This window comes from Neomonachus schauinslandi, chromosome X (genome assembly GCF_002201575.2).
Source record: "Neomonachus schauinslandi chromosome X, ASM220157v2, whole genome shotgun sequence".
Lineage (NCBI taxonomy): Eukaryota > Metazoa > Chordata > Mammalia > Carnivora > Phocidae > Neomonachus > Neomonachus schauinslandi.
Genome location: NC_058419.1, coordinates 72133681 through 72156033, shown reverse-complemented (window position 1 = coordinate 72156033; position 22353 = coordinate 72133681). Strand labels below are relative to the sequence as shown.

Genomic DNA, 22353 nt, shown 5'->3' with positions numbered 1-22353 from the left:
TGTGGGGAGTGGAACTTAGCTCAAGGGACTCTGAGAGGAAACCCATCTAACTCGGTTTTTGGCATGGACTCGGCACTCAGTAAGCAGCAGGCTTCTTTCCATACTCAGGTGCCATGCACACACTTCAAGGGATCCTAGTCCCCAAGCTGGACTATTGGTGTGCCCTTGTTCTCATCTCTCCTTGTTCACACCCCAATAAGGGGTCCAGCTGTCGGCTGAGAGACCGGACATAGCTCCTCCTGGTCCCTGCCCACCCAGATCCCTCTTACCCTCCAGGCCCTGTCCCTAAAAGGAGGAGGGGCCTAGCTTCTCCTTTCTTATTCCGCCCCCCAAATCCAGGTCCACTCTACAGCCAAAGAGATCATCATAGTGAGAAACTCCTACTTGAGTGCGATAAGGACACGGACCTGTGCAAATGGTAGAGCCCTTTGGGAATGTTGCTCACCTAACTGTCTCCATCAAGACGCGGCGAGACTATATCCCAAAGCTAACCCCAAACCCAGATCTTCCTCCTAGTGCTTTCCCTTACCCCCACCCCCATACTGGGCCGCGGTTCTTGCCAAGACCACCACGCCAGTCCCAAGTCTCGTGTTCAAGTCAAGCGCTAGGTTTCTGTGGGCCAGGCTCCTGGGTGGGAGCTTCCAGTTTGTCCGGGGCTCCCGCAGTGCTACGGAAGACCAGTAGGGGGAGACATTAGCACGTGGGTATGCCTGTTGGGGTCCGACCAGGAGAGCGGGCCGGACCGGGAGGGTCTGAGCTATGGGATGGAGCCAAAGTTATAAGCAAGGAAGCGAGGAGGGGCGGGGAGAATGGGCCCGGGCTGGGAGACAAAGACCCAGATGGCGAGGCCGGGAGGGGCTAGAGTCTGGCGTCTTGGGGCCAGAACGCCCGCTTTTGCTTTTTCAAAAGGCGTCTGCCTGCGCCTTTTCCTCTTTGCCCTCGAGGTGTGTTTCTTTATCGAGGTGCCCTCTCATTCCCGCTGGCCTATTCTGGGGCCTTGCCTGCCCCTTCAGACAGGACAAGACTCTAGGTCTGGGCTCCCGGGTCCCACAAGGCTCTCCCCCGAAGCTGAGAATCCGAAGGCCTGGTCCCCAGGGGCAAAGAACGCACCTCCCATCCACCTCCATCCGGTACTTGACCTCTCTGAGTCTCCATCACCTACCGCTATCCGTATGTTTAGGACTCCAGGTCCATGTGCAAGCAGACACTGCACTGCGAGGTAAGAAGGAGGAAGGCCCACCAGAACCCTACGTGAGATGGGACGGGGAGCAAAGCGGCTACTTTTGCCACAGAGCAGGACTTCGGGGCTCCTGTGTAAAGAGAATGGAAGTACTTTCCCGGGGTACTTGTGACAGGGCCTGTCTGGCCCCGGTCAGTGGGCCAGAGTGTTGACTAGGCGCGCGGGAGGAGAGCAGGCCGACAGACCTAGAGGAGCGCCAACTTCCCACGGGCTGAGCGCTCTGGGAACGGGACTAAACCGGACCCACCCCTAACCGCACGAGCCGCACTCTCAGATTGGTGCCATCGCGAGCACGGCGTCCTTAAGAGCTCCCAGAAGCCCCGCCCCCTTCCTGTTCTGGGGGCGTGGCACGGGACAAGGACCCCGAGACGGAGCTTGCTATTGGCTAAGAGGAGTAGGGTTGGCCTTGCGTTCGCCTGAGCAGGGGAGTAGACAGCTCAGCGGCGGCGGAGGGAGTCTATGCGCGCTGGACAGCAGTGGGAGGTGTGCGAGGCTCGCACTGGCCGCAGACCTTCGGGCGCAATCGCGGGGGAGCTAGGACTCGGCGACGGGGCTGCGGGGCTACCGGGCCGAGGCTCCAGAAGCGCAAACTGATGGGACTAGCTCGCTCGGCAGCGTCTTCCCGCTCTTCTGAGTACACTGAACGGGGCCCCCGCTGAAGTAGAAGCTGTCGGGGGGCGCGCAGCCCAGAGTCCCAGTGTGGCCTGGAGGAACGGAGACCGTGCCAGGGCGACCCAGCCGGGAGCCCCCGGACTGAGCTCGCGTTGGGGGGAGACTCCCATTTCTCCCGAGGGGCGTCGATCCCGGGACGGCCGAGGCGTCGGGGCGGCCGCCGAGTCCTCAGTGGGGAGACCCAGTCAGGGAGAGGGCGCGCAGTCCCGAACAGTCTCGGGGAGCCAAGCGGAATCGGGCCGGATCACCCGGGGGCGCAGAGCCCCCGTCGCGCCTCGTGCGGCGGAGAGACCAGGGGAGCGAGTCCTCGGAGGCCGCGGCCCATGCCCGGGTTGGGGACGGCTGCCCAGTGAGTCCTCCTGGCCCGCCGGGCGGAGAAGAGCGACACCGAAGCCGGCAGGAGGGGAGCACTTCAAGGCCGGCGACTGCGGAGGATGGGCGCCTGAGCGGTTCAGAGCGCAGCGCAGCACGGGAAGGCGAGGCCAGTTTGCTGAGGAGGCGCCAGGGGATCCCAAGTGCAGCCTGCTCCCGGGAAGATGGCCCGGCCTGGGCAGCGTTGGCTCGGCAAGTGGCTTGTGGCGATGGTCGTATTGGCACTGTGCCGGCTCGCCACGCCGCTGGCCAAGAACCTGGAGCCCGTGTCCTGGAGCTCCCTCAACCCCAAGTGAGTAACTTATTGGCTCTGGTCCCTGGGGGTGGGAGGCACTCCTGCAGGGTGAGGCCACGCGCCCCCGAGTGCGTGCGGGGAGGTGTTTCTAGGAGGAGCGGTGCCCCATTTTGTCTCGGGCGTTTTCGAGTGTGTTTTCCTGCGGGCGGGCGGGGCAGGGTGCGGCGGGGTGGGGTGGGGGGCACTCGGCTGGGTTGTGACCCCTTGGCTTCCCCGCCCTCTCCTCCTCACGTCCCGGTTCAAGTCGGGATGGTCGCGCCTGGTGGAGCTGGGAGTCCGGGCGCTCGAGGGCGCACCCGAGAGCTGGGTGGGGGAGAGAACGCATTCCCCTGTGGGGCCCCTGGGAACGTGGAGGTTTTCTCCGAGAGCCGCTCGAGGGGCGAGCTTGACCTGGGCGGGGGACGAGGCCGGAACACAGGTTTCTCGTTTGTTCAGCTGGGAAGGGACCACGGCTCGGGACTCCGCGCTTCGGGCGGGGGGCAGCGCCTGTATCCCCATTCGGGCTTCTCCTATTTCCATTTCTCTTTCTTCCCTCTTTGCCTCCCCAGCTTTTCGCTTTGCCGTCTCTTCTGGCCCCTCTTTTCTCCCTGCGGGGGCCGTGGAAGGGCGGGCGCCGCTCCCAGGCTCACAAAGGCGGCGGGTGGAGAGGGGCGGAGTGGGAGAGGGATTTGTTGGCGAAGGGGGGGTTCGATCCGGCGCCCGTCGGGGGTCCAATGGAGCCGGCGGCAGAGCTTCGAGGGTCAGCCCAGGCAGAGAGTGGCGTCCGAGCTGGCGAGGGAGGTGGGTTGGGGTCGAAGGATTCCTGCCCAGGCGGGTCCCAGTGCCCCCCCCCACCCTCTGTCCCTCAGATTGGGGAGCTATCTATGCTTTGCTTTTCCCAAGGGGTTGGGGATGTAGCTACATAGAGGAGATCCTTTCTTTTCTTCCTCCTCCTTTCCCTTCACAATCCCCCCCCCACCCCCAAACAACACGCACACCTTTTAGGGCGGTGGCTCAGTGGTTTCTGGGAGGCTGTTAGTGAAGAGTCGCTGGGGCTGTGTAGTGACCTCTGGACCTTTTACTCTTTTGGCATTCGGGACTGGGGTTGGAATCCAGGGTCAAGATTGCTCTTCCTGTTTTGTGGAGGTACTGGCAATATGCGGATACCCCTACTTAGTGGGAAACTGGGGGGCTTTGGCCTGCCCTCTGTGCTCTCTGATTTTTTGTATCTGGAATCTCTTTCTCTCCACTCTCCTGGGCTCCCCGGCTAACTTCCCGGGCTCCTGCCTGCCTTGGTCTCTTAGGTTCCAGGGACAGTGCATCTCTCAGCCCTGGAGTGGGGAGAAGGCACCTTCTCTAGTTCTATTCTCCTGGGGTTAAGGTAGGGTCTTATTTACTGGTTTGTGGGATGGCCTAAAACAAGGTCAGTGTAGAGGGTTCCGGAAAGGGAACAAGGTACAAGGAAAGGGATTGACGAGAATTTCTCCCCCACCCAGAAGCTAAACTGGGTGCAGCGCTCTCCTAACAGCAGGGAGTCAAGATAGTCTGGGGGCCCTGAGCTGCTTAGCTCAAGGGGAAAGGTTGTGAAGAGCCCAGTTCCTCCCCTCCACCCCCTGCTTACAGGGGAGGTGGAGGCTGGAAATGCTCTCTCTTGAGCCAGGATAGCTGAAATCCGCCTGGGGTAGCCCATTATAGGGGCTCATGGGAGTGACCTAATTGCTCTCTCGGGTCTCTAACCAGAGATAGCAGGCAGCTCCACAGCTGGAAAGGAGCCCTCCTGCAGAGTTGGGGGGGGGGGGCGCTGGGAGAAACAAGATCCCTCTGAGCTTCTCCCTTTTTGTGTTTTGAGCCTTTAGTGCTCTGGACCAGTTTACAGGTTTTTGAGTTCTACCCACCCCACCATCCACTTCAGGCTGAGGGGGCAGGCATCCGGCACGGGGGGGCGGGGGAGGACTCAGCAGGACTCAGTAGCACCCGCACAAATTCTGCCCTGTAATTGAGCAGATCCTGAGAGTGGTGGGGGACTGATCCTGGTGCCCCTGCACACCACCCCCCACCCCAGTTCCATCCCCGCCCAAGGGTCTGTGTGTGTTGGTGCATGGGGGGTGGGCAGGAGGACAGGAGGGAGGCCCTGCCCTCAGCTCCGCTAGAGCTCTGGGGGCTGCCTCTACCACCGCGCCCAACCCTCAGGCTGCCCCAGCCTTTCAAATAAACAGTGTCTCTCTGTCTGTCTCTCCCTCTCTGCCTCCTGCCCGAGTTCTCCCTCTCAGGTCTGTGTCGGTTCGCCTTCTCACACCCTCTGTGAGCTGTGCTCACCTCCCCTCTCCAGCTAGGCTCGCCTGCTCTCCCTCTTTCTCACACTCCCTCTCACTCTTAGTCACTCTCTGCCTCTTTTTCTCAAGTCCTTTTGTTTCTCGCACATGCCCGTGCTCTCCCTCACAGGCTCATTTTCTCTTCCCTCCCCTCTTCCTCCCTGCTTTTGGTGTCTTTCCTCAACCTTGTCAGGAACCGGCACCCGCCGCCCCCCCCCCCCCCCGGTCAAATCTCCCAGTGCCCATAAACCTTGCTTAATTGCTTCCTTCTTGGGGAAAAAAAAAATCAAAATAAAGAAGTGGTGGGGCTGGGGGTATGTTTCCAGGTTCCAGGGTGCGTGCAACCCTAGCCCTGACTGGAAGAGGAGAGCAGGAAGGGCCAACTTAAAGACTTCCAGGCTCTTTCCCGAATTGGTGCAGGGGGTCTTTCAGCATGGAAGTCCCTGGGTGGCGAGAGCTTCTGCCTCTCCTTCGCCCCTCTTGTCAGATTTGCCTGATGAGCACGGGGTGGGGAAGCAGGTTCAGTCCCACTCCAGGTTGGGAGCAACCAGAGTGTATGCATGTGCTTGGGTGGGATGGGGGCTGTGATGGAAGGTCCCAGAGCGGCCCCCTCCCCCAGCCTCTTCCCCAGAGAGCTTGGGGCAGCCGGCAGGCCTCACACTTGAGTCCTCAGCCAAGTCCAGCTGCTGCAGTTCAGTCTCTCAGTCCCATTCTGACCCCTTCCTGCCCCCCACTCAGGTTCCCCCACCTCCAGGGAGTGGGAATGTGCCTGAGATCACATTACACCTTCCCTATAAGGGGGTGGGGGTGGGGGGGTTCGGCTTGGTGTCCAGGACCCTTGACTCCATCCAGCATGGGTGGGGGCAGCTGCAGACCCCAACCCAGGCTTGCCCGCTACAAGCCGAAACGTTGGTCCCAGCCCCCTCACAGCTGTTCCAGCTCACAGTCCTGGGGAGGCCAGCTCAGGGGGCCCCTTTCCGGGGCGGCTAGGGACCTGACCTCTTCTACTCTGTGGCTGATTGGCCACAGGTGGGGGCTTGAGAGTGATGGGAACCCAGGGGCTCCTAAAGTTTCCCATTCCCCTCCCTCCCCACCCCCACCCCAGGCAGCCGGGGCCCCGGGGCAAGAAGGGCCTGTGAGGCTGGGGTGGGGGCTAACTGGAGGGTTCCCTGTTTCCCCTCAGGTTCTCCACTGCCTCATCAGCTCAGGTGGATGGGGATGGGCAGGCCCTGGATACCACTGTTTTCTGGGGTTGGGAGTGTGGGAGGGGTGGGCCAGCCGGGAGGCTGCTTGTTGCGAAGAGAACACCAGGTTTGGGGGAGGGTCCACTCTGTGATTATTAGGGGAGCTGAGGTGGGGGGATGCTCACCAGCCACATCCTGGGCTCCTGGCCCTGGGCACCATAGCGGCCCCTCCTGTGTGTGGTCTCGTAGTGGTCATTTCGGGGCGTGGGGATGCCTGCAGCCAGGCGTGGAAGCTCCTGAAGCTTCTTACTTCTAAATGGTACTGTGTTTGGCAGGCTACCTTAACAATCAGGCGGCACCTTGCTACTTACAAAGCATCCTCATCTGTAAGTTCATTGCTGGTTCCCAACAGCCCCAGGGAGTAGGAATTGCCCCCATTTCCAGATGAGAAGGCCTGTGCCTGGAAGAGGGAAGTGACTTGTCTAGACTCAGCTCACAGGGGGTAGAGCTTGCTGTGTGCCATTCTTTCCATGCCATCCTGCTACCTTGGAATCTAGGAGAGATAGGAATTCAAGGTGGGGTTTGGAAAAAGGTGCCGGCTCCCTGCCCCTGGGTTCCCCTCTTACCTCACAGGTGTGTGCGCATCTGTCCTTGTGACTCAGGCCCTGCCTGCGTGGGATGAGCAGTGCCCTGGCTTCCTCGTTCGATTTTGCTAGGTCTGCCTGCTTGGGTGACCTGAACTAGAGGTAGTCAGCTCACTGCCTGGCACTCTCCCTCCCGAGCTCTGAACAGCACCTTTGGTTCCTCTCTAGGCCAGGAACCTCACTTCCTCTCAGGGATCCCACAGAAAGCAGACAACAAGAAAAGGGGTGTTAGGCCCCCCAGTGGACCCAAGTATGAGCCTGATGGGGTAGAGGGGAGGGCAGAGTTCAGTGTAGGTGGGGAGGGTGACTTCCTCTGGGACTCTCCTGGCTTCCCTGTCTCCGACAGTGCTGTGTGTGTGTGTGTGCCAGGACCCAGCTGCTGTTCCTGCCCACCCACGCCTGGGCGGGCACTGCTGGGACACGCCAGGCCTGCTCCTGCCGCCTCGGGGGCTGGGTGGAGCTGGGCGAATGAAAGAGGAGCCTTTAATTTGGGGGCTCCCCACCCTTGCTGGGATGAGAGCAGACTTGAGCTCTGGCTTGGGGTCTGTCCTCCACTCGTCCTGCCACTCCGTGGGTGCAGGCGCAGTGCCACCAGGGTCCCCGAGTCAAGGCCATGGCTGGAGTCTTCTGCCAAGCTTGGCCCGGCACGGCCTGGGACCGGGCTGTCCCTTCAGCCGCTCGCTGACCACAGGTTCCCAGAGCCTGTGGGAAGGGCGAGAGGGAAGCAAGTGTGGGCACCTTTCTGGGCATGACCCCTACAGCTGCAAGCTGGCCCCCCTGCAGATTGTAGGTGTTTGGGCAGAGAGGGGCTCAGCTGGACGCCAGAAGCAGGCGGGCAGTTGGCCTCTGACTGGGCTACTGCCCCAGACCCTTCAGGCTTCTTGTGTCCCGGGATTCTTACTAGCAGTCATGGTGGCACTTCTCGACTCAGTAGAAAGGCTGAGGGAGACTTGGGCTAGGGTGGAAGGGAAGAAGCAGGCCATAAGAAGGAGCTGGAATGCTCCGGCTGCGGCTGCCGCCAAGTCCCTTTACTCCCTGGGGTGGCTCACTGGGGTCCTGGGGCTATCAGAGGCTAAGGAGGGAAGGCCTCAGGGGTTACCATGGCGACCTGCTTCAGGCTTCCTGCTGGGCCTTGTCAATCCCCTTATTTTCCAGAAAAGGGCTTTGTCTGGGGGTGGCCCCAGGCAAGAAAGCTTGGCTTCATAATGGGGGAGTGGTAGTTTTTGAAAAGTGGGGGATAAAGAGTTTAACTTGGGGACAATCTCTTCCTCCTCCTCTCTTGCCCCTACTCCTAACCTGACATGTATGAGGGAAGACCTGCAGGGTCCCCCCTGTATAGTACGACCAGTGTTGTACCTGGCTTCAGGCTTCGCTCTCACTGGCTACACACCTGCCCCTTCTGTCCCCTTGCCACTTTCCTGGGCTTCTCATAGGCCAAGAAGCAGTTCTCCTGAGGTTGGAGAAGATGCTGAGGAGGCACCATTATGGGGGATCAGGGTCAGGGGAGGCAGGTCTCATCAGGCTCCTCTCCCTTCTGCACTTTAGGGGAAGGTGAGTTTCCCTCTGCCAGCTGCTATGCAAATGAACTGATGAATATTTATGAAGTCGTCGCCGAGGTGGAAGAGAGGCTGAGGGGTGTTAGGGGCAATAGTCCTCTTTTCTTCCCCCTCCTCCATCCACTGTGTAGACATATGTTTTCTGGATGTCTCTGGATTCAAGGTAGAGCCCCCAGTAGCTGGAAGCCCTGTGTTTCAGTTCCGGAGCTCCAGAGCCTGAGCGGCCGTAGATGTGCTCAGAACAGCCAAGCCTCCCCGGTGAGGAAGCCCGGGCCGAGTGGTTCGAGGGGTGAGCTGGCCTGTGCCCCTTCGCATGCCCTCTGTGTACCCTGCCGTCCCCTCCAGGGAGGGTCTCGTTGAAGTGCAGCTGTGCAAGGATTCAGCCAAGGCTTCTTAGACCCCTAGGGGTTAACGTCCTGGGTGAGGGTAGCCTCCTCCAGTTGGCTTTGAGCACCTCTCTTCCATAGGAAATGTTCCTCTGATCCCTCCCTCCCTCACATGAGGGGCCTGGACTCAGTGGGTCTCGAAGGTTCCTCTGGCTCTAAGAAGTTACAAGTCATCTAATCCTGCTGTCTGGGTGGACCCAGTGTGAGGCTGGGGAAGTGAAAACTGCCTTGGGAATCATGGGGGGCATGGGGTGAGGGTGTTCGCTCTCACATGTTTGTAGGGACCTTCATCCCATGGCCCTCTGGAGTGCAGTAAAGCTAGGTACTAAGGGAAAGACCCTCTTGTGGTTTTTACCCTCCTGTACAGCAAGATGGCAGGTCTCAGCTTGTTGAAGCCTCATTTAACATGGAGGGAGGGCTGCCTTTCTTCATCTACTTGGTCTAGACTCACCTCCTGGGGTATCATTTGCCTCCCTCGAGTGAGGGCCCTGAGCTCCCGGTAGGCCCTTGTACCTTGTGGTCCCCAGTGCGCAACGGGCCCCCGGGAAGTGGAGCCATGCTCTTCTGCTGTCAGCTCTGTTCTCCTGAAGCACTGCTTTCAACCCTTCGTTGTCCTTGCTAGAAGGTCTGTCCCCAGTGGGACGAAAGCCACCCTGCTTGTTGTGACCCTTGAGGCCTTTCGGTCCGGCCCCAGCTGAGCTTTTCCACCTCTTCTTCTGCTTCTCTCTACCCGTTGTGGGGCCAGTCACTGGCCTGGGGTTTGTGTTCCAGCCACTCCTGTCCACTCTTGCTCTGTGTTAACTTCTTATCCGCCGCCCCCCGGGACTCACTTTCATTCTGCTCCTTCTGAGGAACCATCTCCTGTCAGATGAATTCTCTCCTTCCTCTCACGGCCTCCAGCCCTTGCGGCTTGAACCATTGTCCTCCCACATAACCTACAGATAGCCTGGTACTGTCTGTTGCTAAAGCACGGACCATTTTTACTTTTCTGACCCACAGCAGACAGTAAAATCCTCGAGGATGGGGCCATAGCTTCTCTTCCTAGCCAGCCACCCCGAAGACTGGCCTCGTAGGTACTTGCTGTTAGTGTCTTGCCTCTTTGGCAGACTAGACTGTTTCTAAGCGAGAGTCAAACATGGGGAGTGCCTACTGCACGCTAGGCACTCTGCATGCGCCATTGCACCCCGTCCCCAATCCCGGGGGCGCAGGGCTCTTACCACTGCCTGTTTGTAAGTGAGGAAACTGAGACTCAGGGAGATCAGGCAGCTCATCCAAGGTTGCGGAGCTAGGAAGGGCCGTGTCTGTCTGGTTCCAAAGTCTGTCTGCTTTCTCCTTCCTCCGTGCTATTGCCTTGCTCCTGGCTCCAGCCTGCGCAGGCTCAGAAATGGCCAAGATAGCAGCACTGTTTTACTGTGTGCCTAGGTAAGGACAGAGTGATATGAATAGATGGGCTTGGGCAGCTGCCCTCCCTCTGCTATTCCCTGTGTCTGGCCTTCAAGATTAGAAGATGAACCTGGCTCAGAAGGCATTTGCCCGTCTCCCTCAGGATCTGGAACAAAGGCAGATGTGGAGGTGGGAGGATTAGAACACAGATGTGTGAGGTTCCTGGGGCCCTGTCTTACATGATCTGTTGTCCGTGTTTGGGCCCCTTCTCCCCTCCCTCTGCTCTTTTTAGGACTGAGACTGGTCAAGTTTAGGGACTCAGGTTCTCACGTTATGGGGGTTGGATGGGTCCCCCCTCTAAGACACTGTGCTGTGGGTGTGGGGAGTGGGGAGAGCCGTGTGGAGTCGCAGCTGGCCAGAGACTGTGTCCATTACCCCTTGGTTCCAGGCGATGCCTATTCCTATCTCCCCATCCTGCCCAAGATTAGCAAGGATGGGAGAGAAGGCTTGGGTCCCAGACAGGTTGAGCTCCCCCAGTTGTAGCCTGGGAGCCACAGGGGTGGTGGCTAAGGCATGTGTGGGCTTGGTGTGTGTGTGTGTGCGCACGCGCACCATGTATTTGGGTGCATGTGTGCACACACACACACGCATGTGTGCTGGGGAGATGGCAGCAGTGGCTCTGAAGGAACGTGAGTGTGATGGGGGTGGGAGGAGAACAGGGCTGCCACCTCCAGGCAGCCCAAGCCTGACACCATTGGCCACGTCAGCCCGCCTGCGGAAATGCCACATTAGGACAACGGGCTCCCCCAGCTAGGCAGTGCCCCACCCTGCCGAGCAGTCAAAGCCTGGCAGCATTGCCCGTGGGCCACCCCTTCCACGCCCTGCTGTGTGTGGATCACACACACAGTGTGATCGGCTCTCCTCAGCGCCAGCCTGAGGATGGAGGAAGGACAGAATGCCTGTCCTTGCCATCTGCCCCCAGTAGGCTCAGCCTGTGGCCCTCATCGTGTGCGCCCCTGATCCGGGGGATGGCCCGGGACGCCCGCCCCCAAGGCTGACCGTGTCTTCCGTCCTGGGCAGGTTCCTGCGTGGGAAGGGCCTGGTGATCTACCCGAAGATCGGCGACAAGCTGGACATCATCTGCCCCCGCGCGGAAGCAGGGCGGCCCTACGAGTACTACAAGCTATACCTGGTGCGGCCTGAGCAGGCGGCCGCTTGCAGCACTGTGCTGGACCCCAACGTGCTGGTCACCTGCAATCGGCCGGAGCACGAGATCCGCTTCACCATTAAGTTCCAGGAGTTCAGCCCCAACTACATGGGCCTGGAGTTTAAGAAGCACCATGATTACTACATTACCTGTGAGTCCCTTCCCATCGTAGGGCTCTCTCTTATCTGGTAGCAGCAGGAGCTTCTAAGTAGTACGCTGACACCGCACACGGCCTGTCCTGATCCGGTCCCCTCTGAAGACTGGCATGCTCTCCTTCCAGCCTGGCCTGGGATTTCTGGCCCTAACGTTCGCCAAGGGGCTGGCTGCCCGCTCACCTTGGCTCTAGGAGTTGGGTGGGAGGAGACTCCAATTCGCGGCGCCCTCTCTCATTTTCTTGGCCTACCTCGGGTCTAATCTCGGGAATGGCAGAGTTGGCAGAACCCTTTGGCCTCAGCTGGCTGTTGGGCCTTTCTCTTTGTGGGAAACTGGCCCCAAGAGGTGAAGGAACTTCCAGCGCCATGTCACTCGGGGAGCCGGGAATAGCACTGGGACTGCAGCCCAGTTTACCTGACTGGCTTCCTTCCAGTCTATATAGGAGCCTCCCCCATGATTCTACTTCTAATTGTTTGGCCTCTGAGCAACATCGCCCAGAGAGAAGATACCTCAGTGTCCACTGAGAAAGAAGGGCTAAGGCCCGGTCATGATAAGGGAGCGGCCCCCTTGGGGGAAGCGCTAGTTTCCGACGTGGGCTGGGCCCGGCCGGCTACTCTCTTCCCAGCACGAGGGAGCCGAGCGGAAAGGTTCGCAGGTAGGCGGGAGCTGCTTGTCACCCCCTCGTCCCAGCTCCCAGGTCTGTTCCTACGGGCTGAGACAGCACTAGGATGTCTAGGTAGTATGGGCAGACTTCTCTCTCCCCCTGATTTCTCTGGCCTCTTGCTATACAGCTACATCCAATGGAAGCCTGGAGGGCCTGGAAAACCGGGAGGGAGGCGTGTGCCGCACACGCACCATGAAGATCGTCATGAAGGTTGGGCAAGGTGAGTGCCCGGTGTGGGGGCTCCCCAGTTGAGCCTTTGCAACAGATGTCCCTGGCTGGGTATGGCTGCGCTTGGGAGTAGGGGAGGGGCAAGAGGGTCAGAGTGTCTGGGGTCTGACTTACAGGTCACTGTTGGCTCGTGCTAGATGACTGAGGCACCTATGCTCGTGGGCTCCCCCGCTCACCTGTCCTCTCCCCGCCCCCAGACCCCAACGCTGTGACGCCTGAGCAGCTGACCACCAGCCGGCCCAGCAAGGAGGCAGGCAACACCATCAAGATGGCCACACAGGCCCCCAGCGGCCGGGGCTCCCTGGGTGACTCCGATGGCAAGCATGGTGAGTGCTATAGGTGTCTCCCGAAGGGCGGAAGCCATTGGCATCCTTTGGCCTGGTGGGGAAACGGAGGCCCAGGGCAGAGACCTAAGCGGGTATAAGGCCGGGCGACCTGCTCCTTTTCTGGGCTCTAGCACAGGTGGGTGCCCCCCCAAGCCAGCTTCCGCTGACCCCGGCTCCTTGCCAGCACTCGCTGCCTTTTCAGGCCCTGGTCTCTGAAGGGCGGCGGCACGGGGCCCAGCCTGAAGCGGGCAGCGTGTCCCTGGGACCCGTGGCCGACCTCGTCTCCCTCCCTCCTCTGTCCTCAGAGACTGTGAACCAGGAAGAGAAAAGTGGCCCAGGGGCAAGCGGAGGTGGCAGTGGGGACCCCGACAGCTTCTTCAACTCCAAGGTGGCGTTGTTCGCGGCTGTCGGCGCTGGCTGTGTCATCTTCCTGCTCATCATCATCTTCCTGACAGTTCTGCTGCTCAAGCTGCGCAAGCGGCACCGGAAGCACACCCAGCAGCGGGCGCCCGCCCTCTCGCTCAGTACCCTGGCCAGTCCCAAGGGGGGCAGTGGCACGGCGGGCACCGAGCCCAGCGACATCATCATCCCCTTACGGACTACAGAGAACAACTACTGCCCCCACTACGAGAAGGTGAGTGGGGACTACGGGCACCCCGTCTACATCGTCCAGGAGATGCCGCCCCAGAGCCCAGCGAACATCTACTACAAGGTCTGAGGGCCCAGCGCGGCCTCGGGCCCCCGAGGGACAGTCGGCCAGGACTGCACCTCTCCTTTCTCCCCCACGCTCCCTCCCCTGACCAGCTGTGCCCACCTTTGTATTTAGTTTTGTAGTTTCTTGGCTTTTATAACCCCCCTTTTGCCCTGCCCCCTGGGCTTCGGAGGGGGTGCTTGTGCCCCCAGCCCCCATGCTCTTGTGCCTTCCCCCTCTGGCCAGGCCTCTGGGCTCTGCAGGGGCGCCCCTTCTTGGAGGGCAGGGTTGGACGCTGATGGACAGCAGGCAGGAAGATGCTCCCCTGGCCCTGCCCCCCCTCCCCCCTCCCCCCCAGGACTGTTTGTCCGCTATCATCACTGTTTTTAATGTTTTTGTGTTCATTTTTTAGCTGTCACCTCATTTTCATCTGTTTTTTAAAGAAAAATGGAAAAATGTAAAAGGCAGCCCCTCCTTCGGCTTTCTGAGCCTGGCCTAGCCCGGTTTAAGGGAACTGGGGCAGGATGTGGCCAGCCAGGAAGCATAGGATGGCATTTCTTTTATAAACGCCTTGGTATTTGGGGGAGGGGTGGCAGGCCAGAGCTGTTCCTGCCCAGGAGGGAAGACGGGAGGGCCGTTGGGCAAAGTGTCTCGCCCTGCCCTCCTGACCCTCCTTCTACAAAGCTGATCTTGGCAATGGGGTAGTGGCTGCCACCCTTCCACCAAACAAACAGAAAGAAAAAAAAAAATCTCTTCCTTGTGGGATTCTTGGGCATCTCCTGCCTCCCTCACTCTCACGGTAATTAACGTCTTAATTGGCTGTTGCCTGGGGAACAGGAGAGCTGCTGCAGGCAGATGACCTCATGGGGGTGGAGGGAGGTGAGGTGCCCAGGTGGCTATTTGCCCTGCAGAGCTGGGAGTTGCCCCTCCCCCTCCCCGCCCTGTTCTCTCCTCACCTTTGGCATCCTTTGGCCTGGTGGGGAAACGGAGGCCCAGGGCAGAGACCTAAGCGGGTATAAGGCCAGGCGGCCTGCTCCTTTTCTGGGCTCTAGCACAGGTGGGTGCCCCCTCAACCCAGCTTCCACTGGCCCCTCCAGTCTTGGGCCGGGGCCTGGAAAGAGGAAGAGGCTGCCCAGGGCTGGGCCAGCACGCCGTGCACTTTGACCCCGGCTCCTTGCCAGCACGGCTGCGTACAGACGGCCACTTGAGTGCGCTTTGCAGGCGCTCCCAGAGTGGACATGGAAGGAGCTGGGCCTTTATGCCCCCCACCTCCACACTGGCTCCTGGCCCGCTGCGCACCCCATTGCCAGGTGGGAGAGGGAGCCAAACAGCCAGCCCCTTCCAGGTGGCAGTCGGAAGGGTTTTTTGGTTTTGTTTCTGTTGCCATTTGTGTAAATACTAGTCTTTTTTGGAAGAAATAATGTAAAGATGTTTTGTATAAACTCTGAATTATTTTCTTGTTGCTTTTTTCTTAGAAAAAAAAATGAGAACTAAAAAAAAAAAATTAACCACATGGAGAAATGGGTGTAAAATGGTGTCATGATGTTGGGGAATGAGGTGTGAGTATGTGAGTGTGTGCATGTGTGTGTGTGTGAGAGAGAGAGAGATTTCCTGTGCCCAAATCACTGAAGATCTGGGCAAGTATGGGAAGAGGGTGGCTTTCCTAGTGGAGCAAGATGTTTCTGGGTGTTCTATGCCTGTCCTCGTCTCTCCCCCCGCCCCCAAGTGCCTCTGCTCTCTTGTTCTGCTGGAGCCTGCGACCCTTTCTCCCTGCCCATCCTGTCACCTCAGTGGCACAGGCCATGAGCATCTGCCCAGTCTGCCATCAGGCTCTGCTAGAGAGAGTTGATGGGGGAGGGGGTGTTCCCATGGGGCCCTGGGTGTGTCCGCCAGCACTGCCACCACCTGGCTGGAGCTACGTCTGGGACCTGCTGGCAGGCCCGGCCCTGCCCTGCCTCAAGACACCTAAAGGTGGATAGAAATAACTTTCCGAGAGCTGGGCCTCAGCTGTGGCCCACTGGGTACTGGGGTTGCCTCAGGCCGCCCAGTTCACTTCTTAGCCTCTCTTGTCTTCAGAGGTGGGCCACACCAGACTCCTCACCAGGGCATACTTAGGGGCTTCTGGCTGGCAGGCGAAGCCCTAGAGCTAGGCAGCCGTGAGCAGCCGTGAGCACCCGGTCTCCCTCCCACAGGCCGATGGTCCAGGAGGGTGGCGGGGGGCCCTGAAGAGGGTCTGGCCTCAATCCCACAACAGAGAGGCAGACTGGCAAGGGCCCGGGGCCTTCCTGCTCCTGTCTGGGGGTGGGGAGCTCCCTGTAGAGACGGCCAAGGCAGATGTCAGGAGAGGAGGCGAATGAGATCCCAGTAGCTAGAAATGGGTAAGAAGGCACTAGAGGAAAGAAGAAGGAGGAGGAAGGAAGGGGAGGGCTAGCTAGTGATCCAGAGCAGGAAGCTTCAGAGAACCAGCCAAGGGGCAGGCAGGGCTGTGAGGGAAGTGGGAAGCGCTGGGAGAAGGAAGGGGGAGGAGAGCCACGGGACCTGTAGGGTGAAGGGAAGGGAGGCTGGGCTGGAGCAGGGCTGGAGCAGGGCTGGGCCCGGCTGGGGTGCTCCTGGAGCCAGCTGGGGCAGAGGCTGTTTATTTGGTTTCTCATTAACCAAAGGAAGTGCCTGGATCAGATGGGGCCTCTGCTACTTGACTGCATGCCCAGAGTGGGGCCCCCAGCCTGGGTCGGGGGGTCTTTAACCAGGGCTGGTTCAGGCCAGGTTGATGTCTCTAACTGAGGTGGAGCCTGACCCAGGTTGGGTGAGCCCTTCATGCACTCCTGCAACTCAGTGTCCTTGGGTGGTCCCCCGCCCAGCCCATGACATCAGCTGCCCTCACCCTACCGGTGGGGGGGTCGAGTTCCCGGGGGCCCCTTGGGGGTAGCTATGGGGGTGTGAAGTAAAATCTGCGGGAGAGAGCAGGGGAAAGTGTGGGGCCGTCTCTCCAACAGCCCAGATCTGGGACTGGCCGTTCCCACTTGCCCTGGCCCGGGTGCCGCGGCTGGTGCTGGTTTGGGCTCAGTGCCCAAGCTGGGCTGGCCCCACAGTGGTGCTCAGTAGCTCCCTGTGGCAGAGTGTCCTTCGCTTGGACAGTGCCTGCCGCTTGCTTCAAACACTTACCTTACGCACATAGTTGTCACCGCGTCTCATAAACCTTCCTGTGAGGGTGGACGGTGGGCAATCGTTTGCCTCATATTTGAGATGAGGAAGCTGAGACCCTATCAGGGGCAGTGACTTGCCCCAGGAACACATAGCAAGGGATCCAGAGCACTAGGATTGGAGCCCAGGCCTTTTTCTACGCTGTGAGCAAATGGAAGTTCCTTGAAGGTGATTCTCCTTCTCCCCACCCCCTTGCCCTTTGCCCTGTCTCCCGTGAGACCAAGCAAGCGTGCTTCCTTAGGGACCTTCAAGAACAGGAGGCCTCCCCCACCCTGCCTTCCCAGCGGTGTGGGTCAGAGAGAGACCAAGCTGAGCTAGGTGGAGGCAGGAGGTGTGAGCCTCGCGTGGTAGGGCCCAGACCAGCCCCACCCTCAGCTCTCCTTCCTGTCCCAGCTGGGCCCAAGCTCCTGGTGAGTCAGGGATAGAGGATGCTTTCCAGGTGAGGGTGCGGCTGCCTGGCTTCCTCTGCAGGCTGAGCCCAGATCACCAATGAGGCAAGCTGGGCAGGTGCTAACCAGGCCTCAGTTTCCCTTGAAGGGACGGGCCTCGCGGAGCTGGAAAACCGGGGCTCTGGTGATGTATTGCTCTGGTCCATTTTATGCTCACAGGAGGCCTCCCCGCGGATGGGGATGGCCTGGCGCACTCTAGGCAGGGGCCTGAGGGTGGGCCAAAGAACCCAAGGAGAGATACGGGCCCCACTGGGACCATCCTAGCTTTGCCCCTGCTGAGCCAGCGGCCCTTTGGCCACCTGGCACCGTTCGCTCTCCGAAATCCAGCCTTGCCTGCCTCCCCTCCTGTCCTGCCCAGGCACGTCACAGGCCCTCTGACACCCCAGCTGAGTCAGCCCCAGCCGGCCTGGGGACCCTCCTTGCCCATCTGCTGCTGGTCTCCTGTACAGCTGGCCATTAGACCTGGGGTGGGGGGCCTGGAGCCCCAGCTGGTGTTTGTTAGGTTGGCTGCTGAGGGGGAGACCAACCTCCACCCAGGACAGGGGTCACGGATCCCAAACTGAAAGCAATGGAAGGGCATGGGGGAGACAGTAATTATAGGTTCTGTTTCCAATGGTTAATTACCCAGCTGGCAAAGAGAAAGAAAAGAGGAAAAGCTGGGGGGCGGGGGGAATAAGGAATGTGTGAAGGGATAGGGGAGGGTGGGAGTAGTTTGCCGGAGGGCCCTTTGATAAAGGGGAAAGAGCCCCGCCCCGAGAGGCTCCAGACTGAGGGCCCATCCCAGCTCCAGCCTGACTCTTTTTGACCAGAGGCAGGCAGGCCCCCGTTGCTTTGGGCCTCAGTTTCCCTGTCTGGGTAATGAGGAGTAGAACAAGATTTCGTCATCTATTCAGAAACTATTTACTGAGCACCTCCCATATACCAGCTGGTGGTCTGGGCACTGGGGTACAGTGATGCACAGAATAGACAAGGTCCCTGCTACCAGGGACCTCACATTCTAGAAAGGCCCTTAAGTGCCTGGTTAGCTCTTAAGGGTTTGTGTGGTGATGGGTCGTGGGAATGTGAGAGGCAGAATAGAAGGTACACAGATTAGAAACTTGGGTTCTAAAGGTAGCCTTTCATGCATTCGCTCATCCATTTTTTTCCCCATGAATTGTCGAATGCTGGGCACGTAGTAAGCACCAATAAATGGTACCTGTTGCTTTTCTCATGAGGCGGGGAATGGGCAGTTCGGCTGGGCTTCTTGGGGACCCCAAGCCCCTGGCTGTTCCCATCATCACTGATCAAAGCTGGCCTTTTGTAAAGTTCCTGAACATCCCCATCAGAAGTTACCCTGAGGCTCCAGTCACCAGGCTGCCTCCCTTAGCCCCAGTCCCAGGTTCCTGGGCTGGGGGCTGGGCACAATATACCCATAATAAACTCTTCCAAAGCCAAAGTAGAAGAGATGTGTGTCCATAGCCCTTGCTACCCCCGTGGCTCCATGGGTTTGTCTCTCCCAGCCTCCCTAGGGGCAGCACTTGAGGAACTGGCTTCTGAGAGAGGAGCTGCCCCTTTTCTCCGGCCAGGGCCCTAGGGAGAGGCTCCAGGTGGCTCCTTAGCTTCCAGATGACCAGGAGAAGCCAAGGAGATCCTGGAATCCACCCTGCATCACGGGGATTTCACGCCGGCTGGATTCTACTGGGCAGAGCCCTCGCTCTCAGGGGGATGAGCCAGATTTCCCTGGCTGCCCTCAGGCCTGTTCAGTAGAATCTGAGAGGCCAGAGGCCAGGAAATGGTAGAGCTAGGACTTTCCCGAGAGCTCCTTTCCAGACCAAGCCCCTTAGGGGGAAACTGAGGCCCAGACACAAGAAGGGACTTATTACCCAAGGACACACAGGGAGGACCGGCCGAGCCAGGCCTCAGAACCAGCTCCTTTGCCTCACAGGCCACAGTCGCCTGCTCTTTCTTATGCATTGTTGATCTCTCAGAATCCCCAGAAGTCTGTGCCTGTGAGTGAACCAAACAAATCCATATATACACGGTATTTATATTGACAAACTATGTAAGTTTACACAAGGTAATTACCAAAACGACACATTATATATAACGCTGAGGGAAACATGGCCCTGGGAGGTTTAGGCCTGGTCACAGCCGACTTGGAAAATGCACTAATAGTTTGCCCTGTTCCCTGGGTCCGCCCCTCTCCTGTGGCACCTCACACAGCTCTGAAGTCACTAGGTACAATAGATTGGGAGCGACTGTGGAGGCCAGACCCGCTGGTTCATGGCCCGGACCCAGAACTGGGCATCTCCGTTGGGCGGGGCCTTAAAGGGAGACAAGTGAGGTGGTCCAGCCTCCTGTGCACACCTCCGGGACCTTCCTCCCTCCCTCCCTCCCTCCCCCACCCAGGCAGCCAGCCTGGGCCTCTCAGGCCAGCCTGACAGTTAGCTGTCCTTGCCCTGTCTTCAGCCCCCCTGCACACACTAATAGCCATGGCAGTAACATGCTTTCACATGCAAATTGCTATGGAATTCTCAGCCCCTGCCGGCGCCCCAGCCCCGAAGGCCTCCCCCTGGGCAGATTCAGAGAAGAGAATGGAATCTTTCAAGTTGTTAGGGCGTTTAGAGACCTTCTAGTCCAGCCCCCTTGTTGGATGGTTGGGAAAACTGAGGCCCAGGGAGGGGAAGAAGGAACTGCCCAGAGTCACACAGAAAGTTCACCACGACTGGCCTTCACCCAGGTCTTCTGACTTCCAGCCCATTGCCTCTTCAAACCACCACACAGCCTCCCAATACTCCCGCCCCCACCCCCCACCGCCACGGGTTGTTTACTGTGTACTCTGGGATCCCTCCCTCTAGCACAGATGCTCAACTGAGGCACCTCCCAGTAGGGCCTGGGAGGGTCAAATCCAGAGAAGAAAAGGCCAGAGGTATCTATGACCTACGGACATTGCCCAGGGAAGGGAGCCATTCTCCTTTGAAAAAGCCAGTAGGCAGGATTTGCACATTTCTCGCTCTACACAGCACCCCCCCCCCAACCCCCTCCCCTGATACAGGCCAAACTGCTCTCACTACCCTACCCCCTACCCTCCACCCCGGCTACCCCCCAATCCGCCCCAGCAGGCCTGCCAAACCACGCCAAACCTTCTCCTGGGCCCTAGCCTCACCAGATCTTTCTAGCTTTGTGTATAATCACTCTGCTGGAGTTGCCACCGGTAAGACCCGGGCCCTAGGAGGTGCGGGAACCCAGGTCCCAGCTGCGGGATGGAAAAATCTCCCTTTCTTTCAGTTCAGCTGAAACAAGATCAGAATTTTCTGCAATGAACTTTACAAGGAAACAAAAATAAACACCAAAGGGGAAAAAGAGACCAGTTTACAGAGCACAGGTGTCTGCTCCCACCTCAGCCGTGGTCTTGCACAGATGGGCCTAAGCTAGAAACTTTAGGATTAATCCTGTAGTCTCTGCCTCTGAAACAGCTCTTGACTCTGCCCATTGCTGACCACCCCTAACACCACCGCTCTGGTTCAAGCTGCCTTTCATCTCCTGCCTGGACGATGGCAATAGCCTCCCACCTGGTCTCCCTGCTTCCATCCCGTCCCCCTCTCTTGCAAAACAGCAGCCAAAATGATCTTGCCCAAACTCAATCCTGATATGGCCAATCTCTGTTTACCTTTCAAATGTGTCAATCATCCATCAACTCCTCAGCATGGGTATCGGGGCCCTGGGTGATCTGATCCCTGCCTGTATTTTAAGCTTTGAACCTTTCATCCTTCCACGCCATACTCACCTTAACGACACAAACCTAATCTCTGGTCCCTGACCGGGACAGGCACCCTTAAGCCTCTGAGCCTTTCCGGATGCCCTTCCATTGGCCAGAAATGCCCACCCACTTGCCCTTGGCCTGGCAAACTCCTATTACTCCTTCATGAACGTTCTCATCCGCAAATCCAGGCCAGGGTAGGGTTCTCTTCTCAGCTCTCACAGCGCTTCTGCTCACGCTACGTGGCCTGTGTCTGTTTCCCCCACTAGACTGTGAGCTTCCGGAGGCCGGAAACCCTGTCTAGTTCATCTCCGTATCTCACCTAGATTGAGGCCCAGAACAGAGTTTAGTACAGAGGCAGTGTCAGTACCCTTTTGAAATGTTTGTCGAATTGAAGGGGCTTGGATGGGCTGGGACAGTCATCCCAGGGCCCTGTCCCTGCCCCTCTACCTGCTTACATTACTGTCCAGCCAATCTGGAGCGCCGACATGTTATTATATTACCCTACAATAACAGGGAACATTGACTGAACCCTTACTATGGGCCAGGCACTGTGCTCAACACTTGACGCGCATTCCTCCTTTGACACCTCAGGTCTCAGTGAGGTTCCAGAGGGGGCCTTATCTGAGGTAGGGCTATGATTAACACTGTGCCCCAGGTACGGAAGCGGAGGCTCAGAAAGGGAAAGTACCTTGTCCGCGAGCACGTGGCTAGGAAGTGGCAGAGCAAGGATTTGAACCCCAGAGGCCTGACTCCAGAGTCCAAATGCTTAGGCACTTTGCCACGGTGCTGAGGTGAGGGGGTAGTGCCGGCCAGAGGAGAGGGTGAAGCTGGGCCCCGCAGCCTGCGCTGTTGATGTTCAGCCACGTGGCCTCAGAGGCCGGTTGCCGGTGGTAGTTCAGAGCCCAGACTCCGGAGTCAGGCTGCCAGGGTTGGCACCCCAGCTCTACCGCTTTCTGGCTCTGAATTCTCTAGCAAGTTCCTGAAACCCCTCTGTGCCTTTGGTTTTTGCTCCGGAAGATGGGGCTGAGAGTAGCGGCCGTCCTCATGAGATTGCAGCGAGGATTACGTGAAGGCCCGCCTAACAAGCCCTGGGAACAGTGCCCTGGTAACTGCTCGGTGCGTGCCGTTTACTAGCCCCGGAGTCCCGGAGCGGCCTTCGGTGCTTCTCACCCCGCTGTAGGCCGCCAGGTCTGCTCCAGGCTGGTCTCTGTGTGGCCACTGGAATCAGGGCCTCAGCAGCCAGAGAATCTCTGGCCTCAGCCTCAGCCTGGGTCACTATGGTTCCGGTGGGAGTCCAGCGGTGGTAGGCTGCCGGCTACTTCAGGCCCAGACGAAAGAACATCCAGTCTGTTGTGCCCCACCCCCCGCCCCCGAGCTGGGACTCAGCGTTGGGAGGCCTGCGTTTGAGGCCTGACTCTGCCACTAATACTTGAATAATTTATCTCTTGGGGCCTGGCTTTCTTCATCATTGGTTGGGAAAGGAATGGTGTAAGCAAAACTGCTTGGTAAAAAGCATCCACTGAACTTCGATGTAAGGAGCCACCACTTCTCACCAGAATGTGGGTTTCTGGGGCGCCTGGGTGACTCAGTTGGTTAGGCAGCTGCCTTCGGCTCAGGTCATGATTCTGGGGTCCTGGGATCGAGTTCCGCATCCGGCTCCCTGCTCGGC

The 22353-nt window shown here is 58.9% G+C and overlaps 1 protein-coding gene across 3 annotated transcripts; it reads left to right on the top strand.

Annotated features, from left to right (window-relative positions):
• Positions 1-1663: 1663 nt before the first annotated feature.
• Positions 1664-14741, top strand: EFNB1 (ephrin B1). Of its 3 annotated transcripts, none has more exons than XM_021680111.2 (5): positions 1667-2576; positions 11104-11381; positions 12175-12267; positions 12473-12601; positions 12907-14741. In XM_021680111.2, exons 1-5 carry the CDS (start codon positions 2449-2451, stop codon positions 13317-13319), a joined length of 1041 nt encoding a protein of 346 aa, XP_021535786.1. In that variant the 5' UTR covers positions 1667-2448; the 3' UTR covers positions 13320-14741. The 3 variants fall into 3 exon arrangements, with proteins under 3 accessions (XP_044767520.1, XP_021535786.1, XP_044767519.1); XM_044911584.1 differs by lacking the exon at positions 1667-2576 and adding an exon at positions 10007-10062; XM_044911585.1 differs by lacking the exon at positions 12473-12601 and having other exon boundaries at positions 1664-2576; positions 12925-14741.
• Positions 14742-22353: the final 7612 nt, after the last annotated feature.

Excerpts from the sequence above, each read along its gene's own strand:
- EFNB1 (XM_021680111.2), top strand. The coding sequence starts at position 2,449 with ATGGCCCGGCCTGGGCAGCGTTGGCTCGGCAAGTGGCTTGTGGCGATG. Across the intron at positions 2,577-11,103 it reads TGGAGCTCCCTCAACCCCAA|GTTCCTGCGTGGGAAGGGCC; the intron begins GTGAGTAACTTA and ends CGTCCTGGGCAG. Across the intron at positions 11,382-12,174 it reads CCATGATTACTACATTACCT|CTACATCCAATGGAAGCCTG; the intron begins GTGAGTCCCTTC and ends CTTGCTATACAG.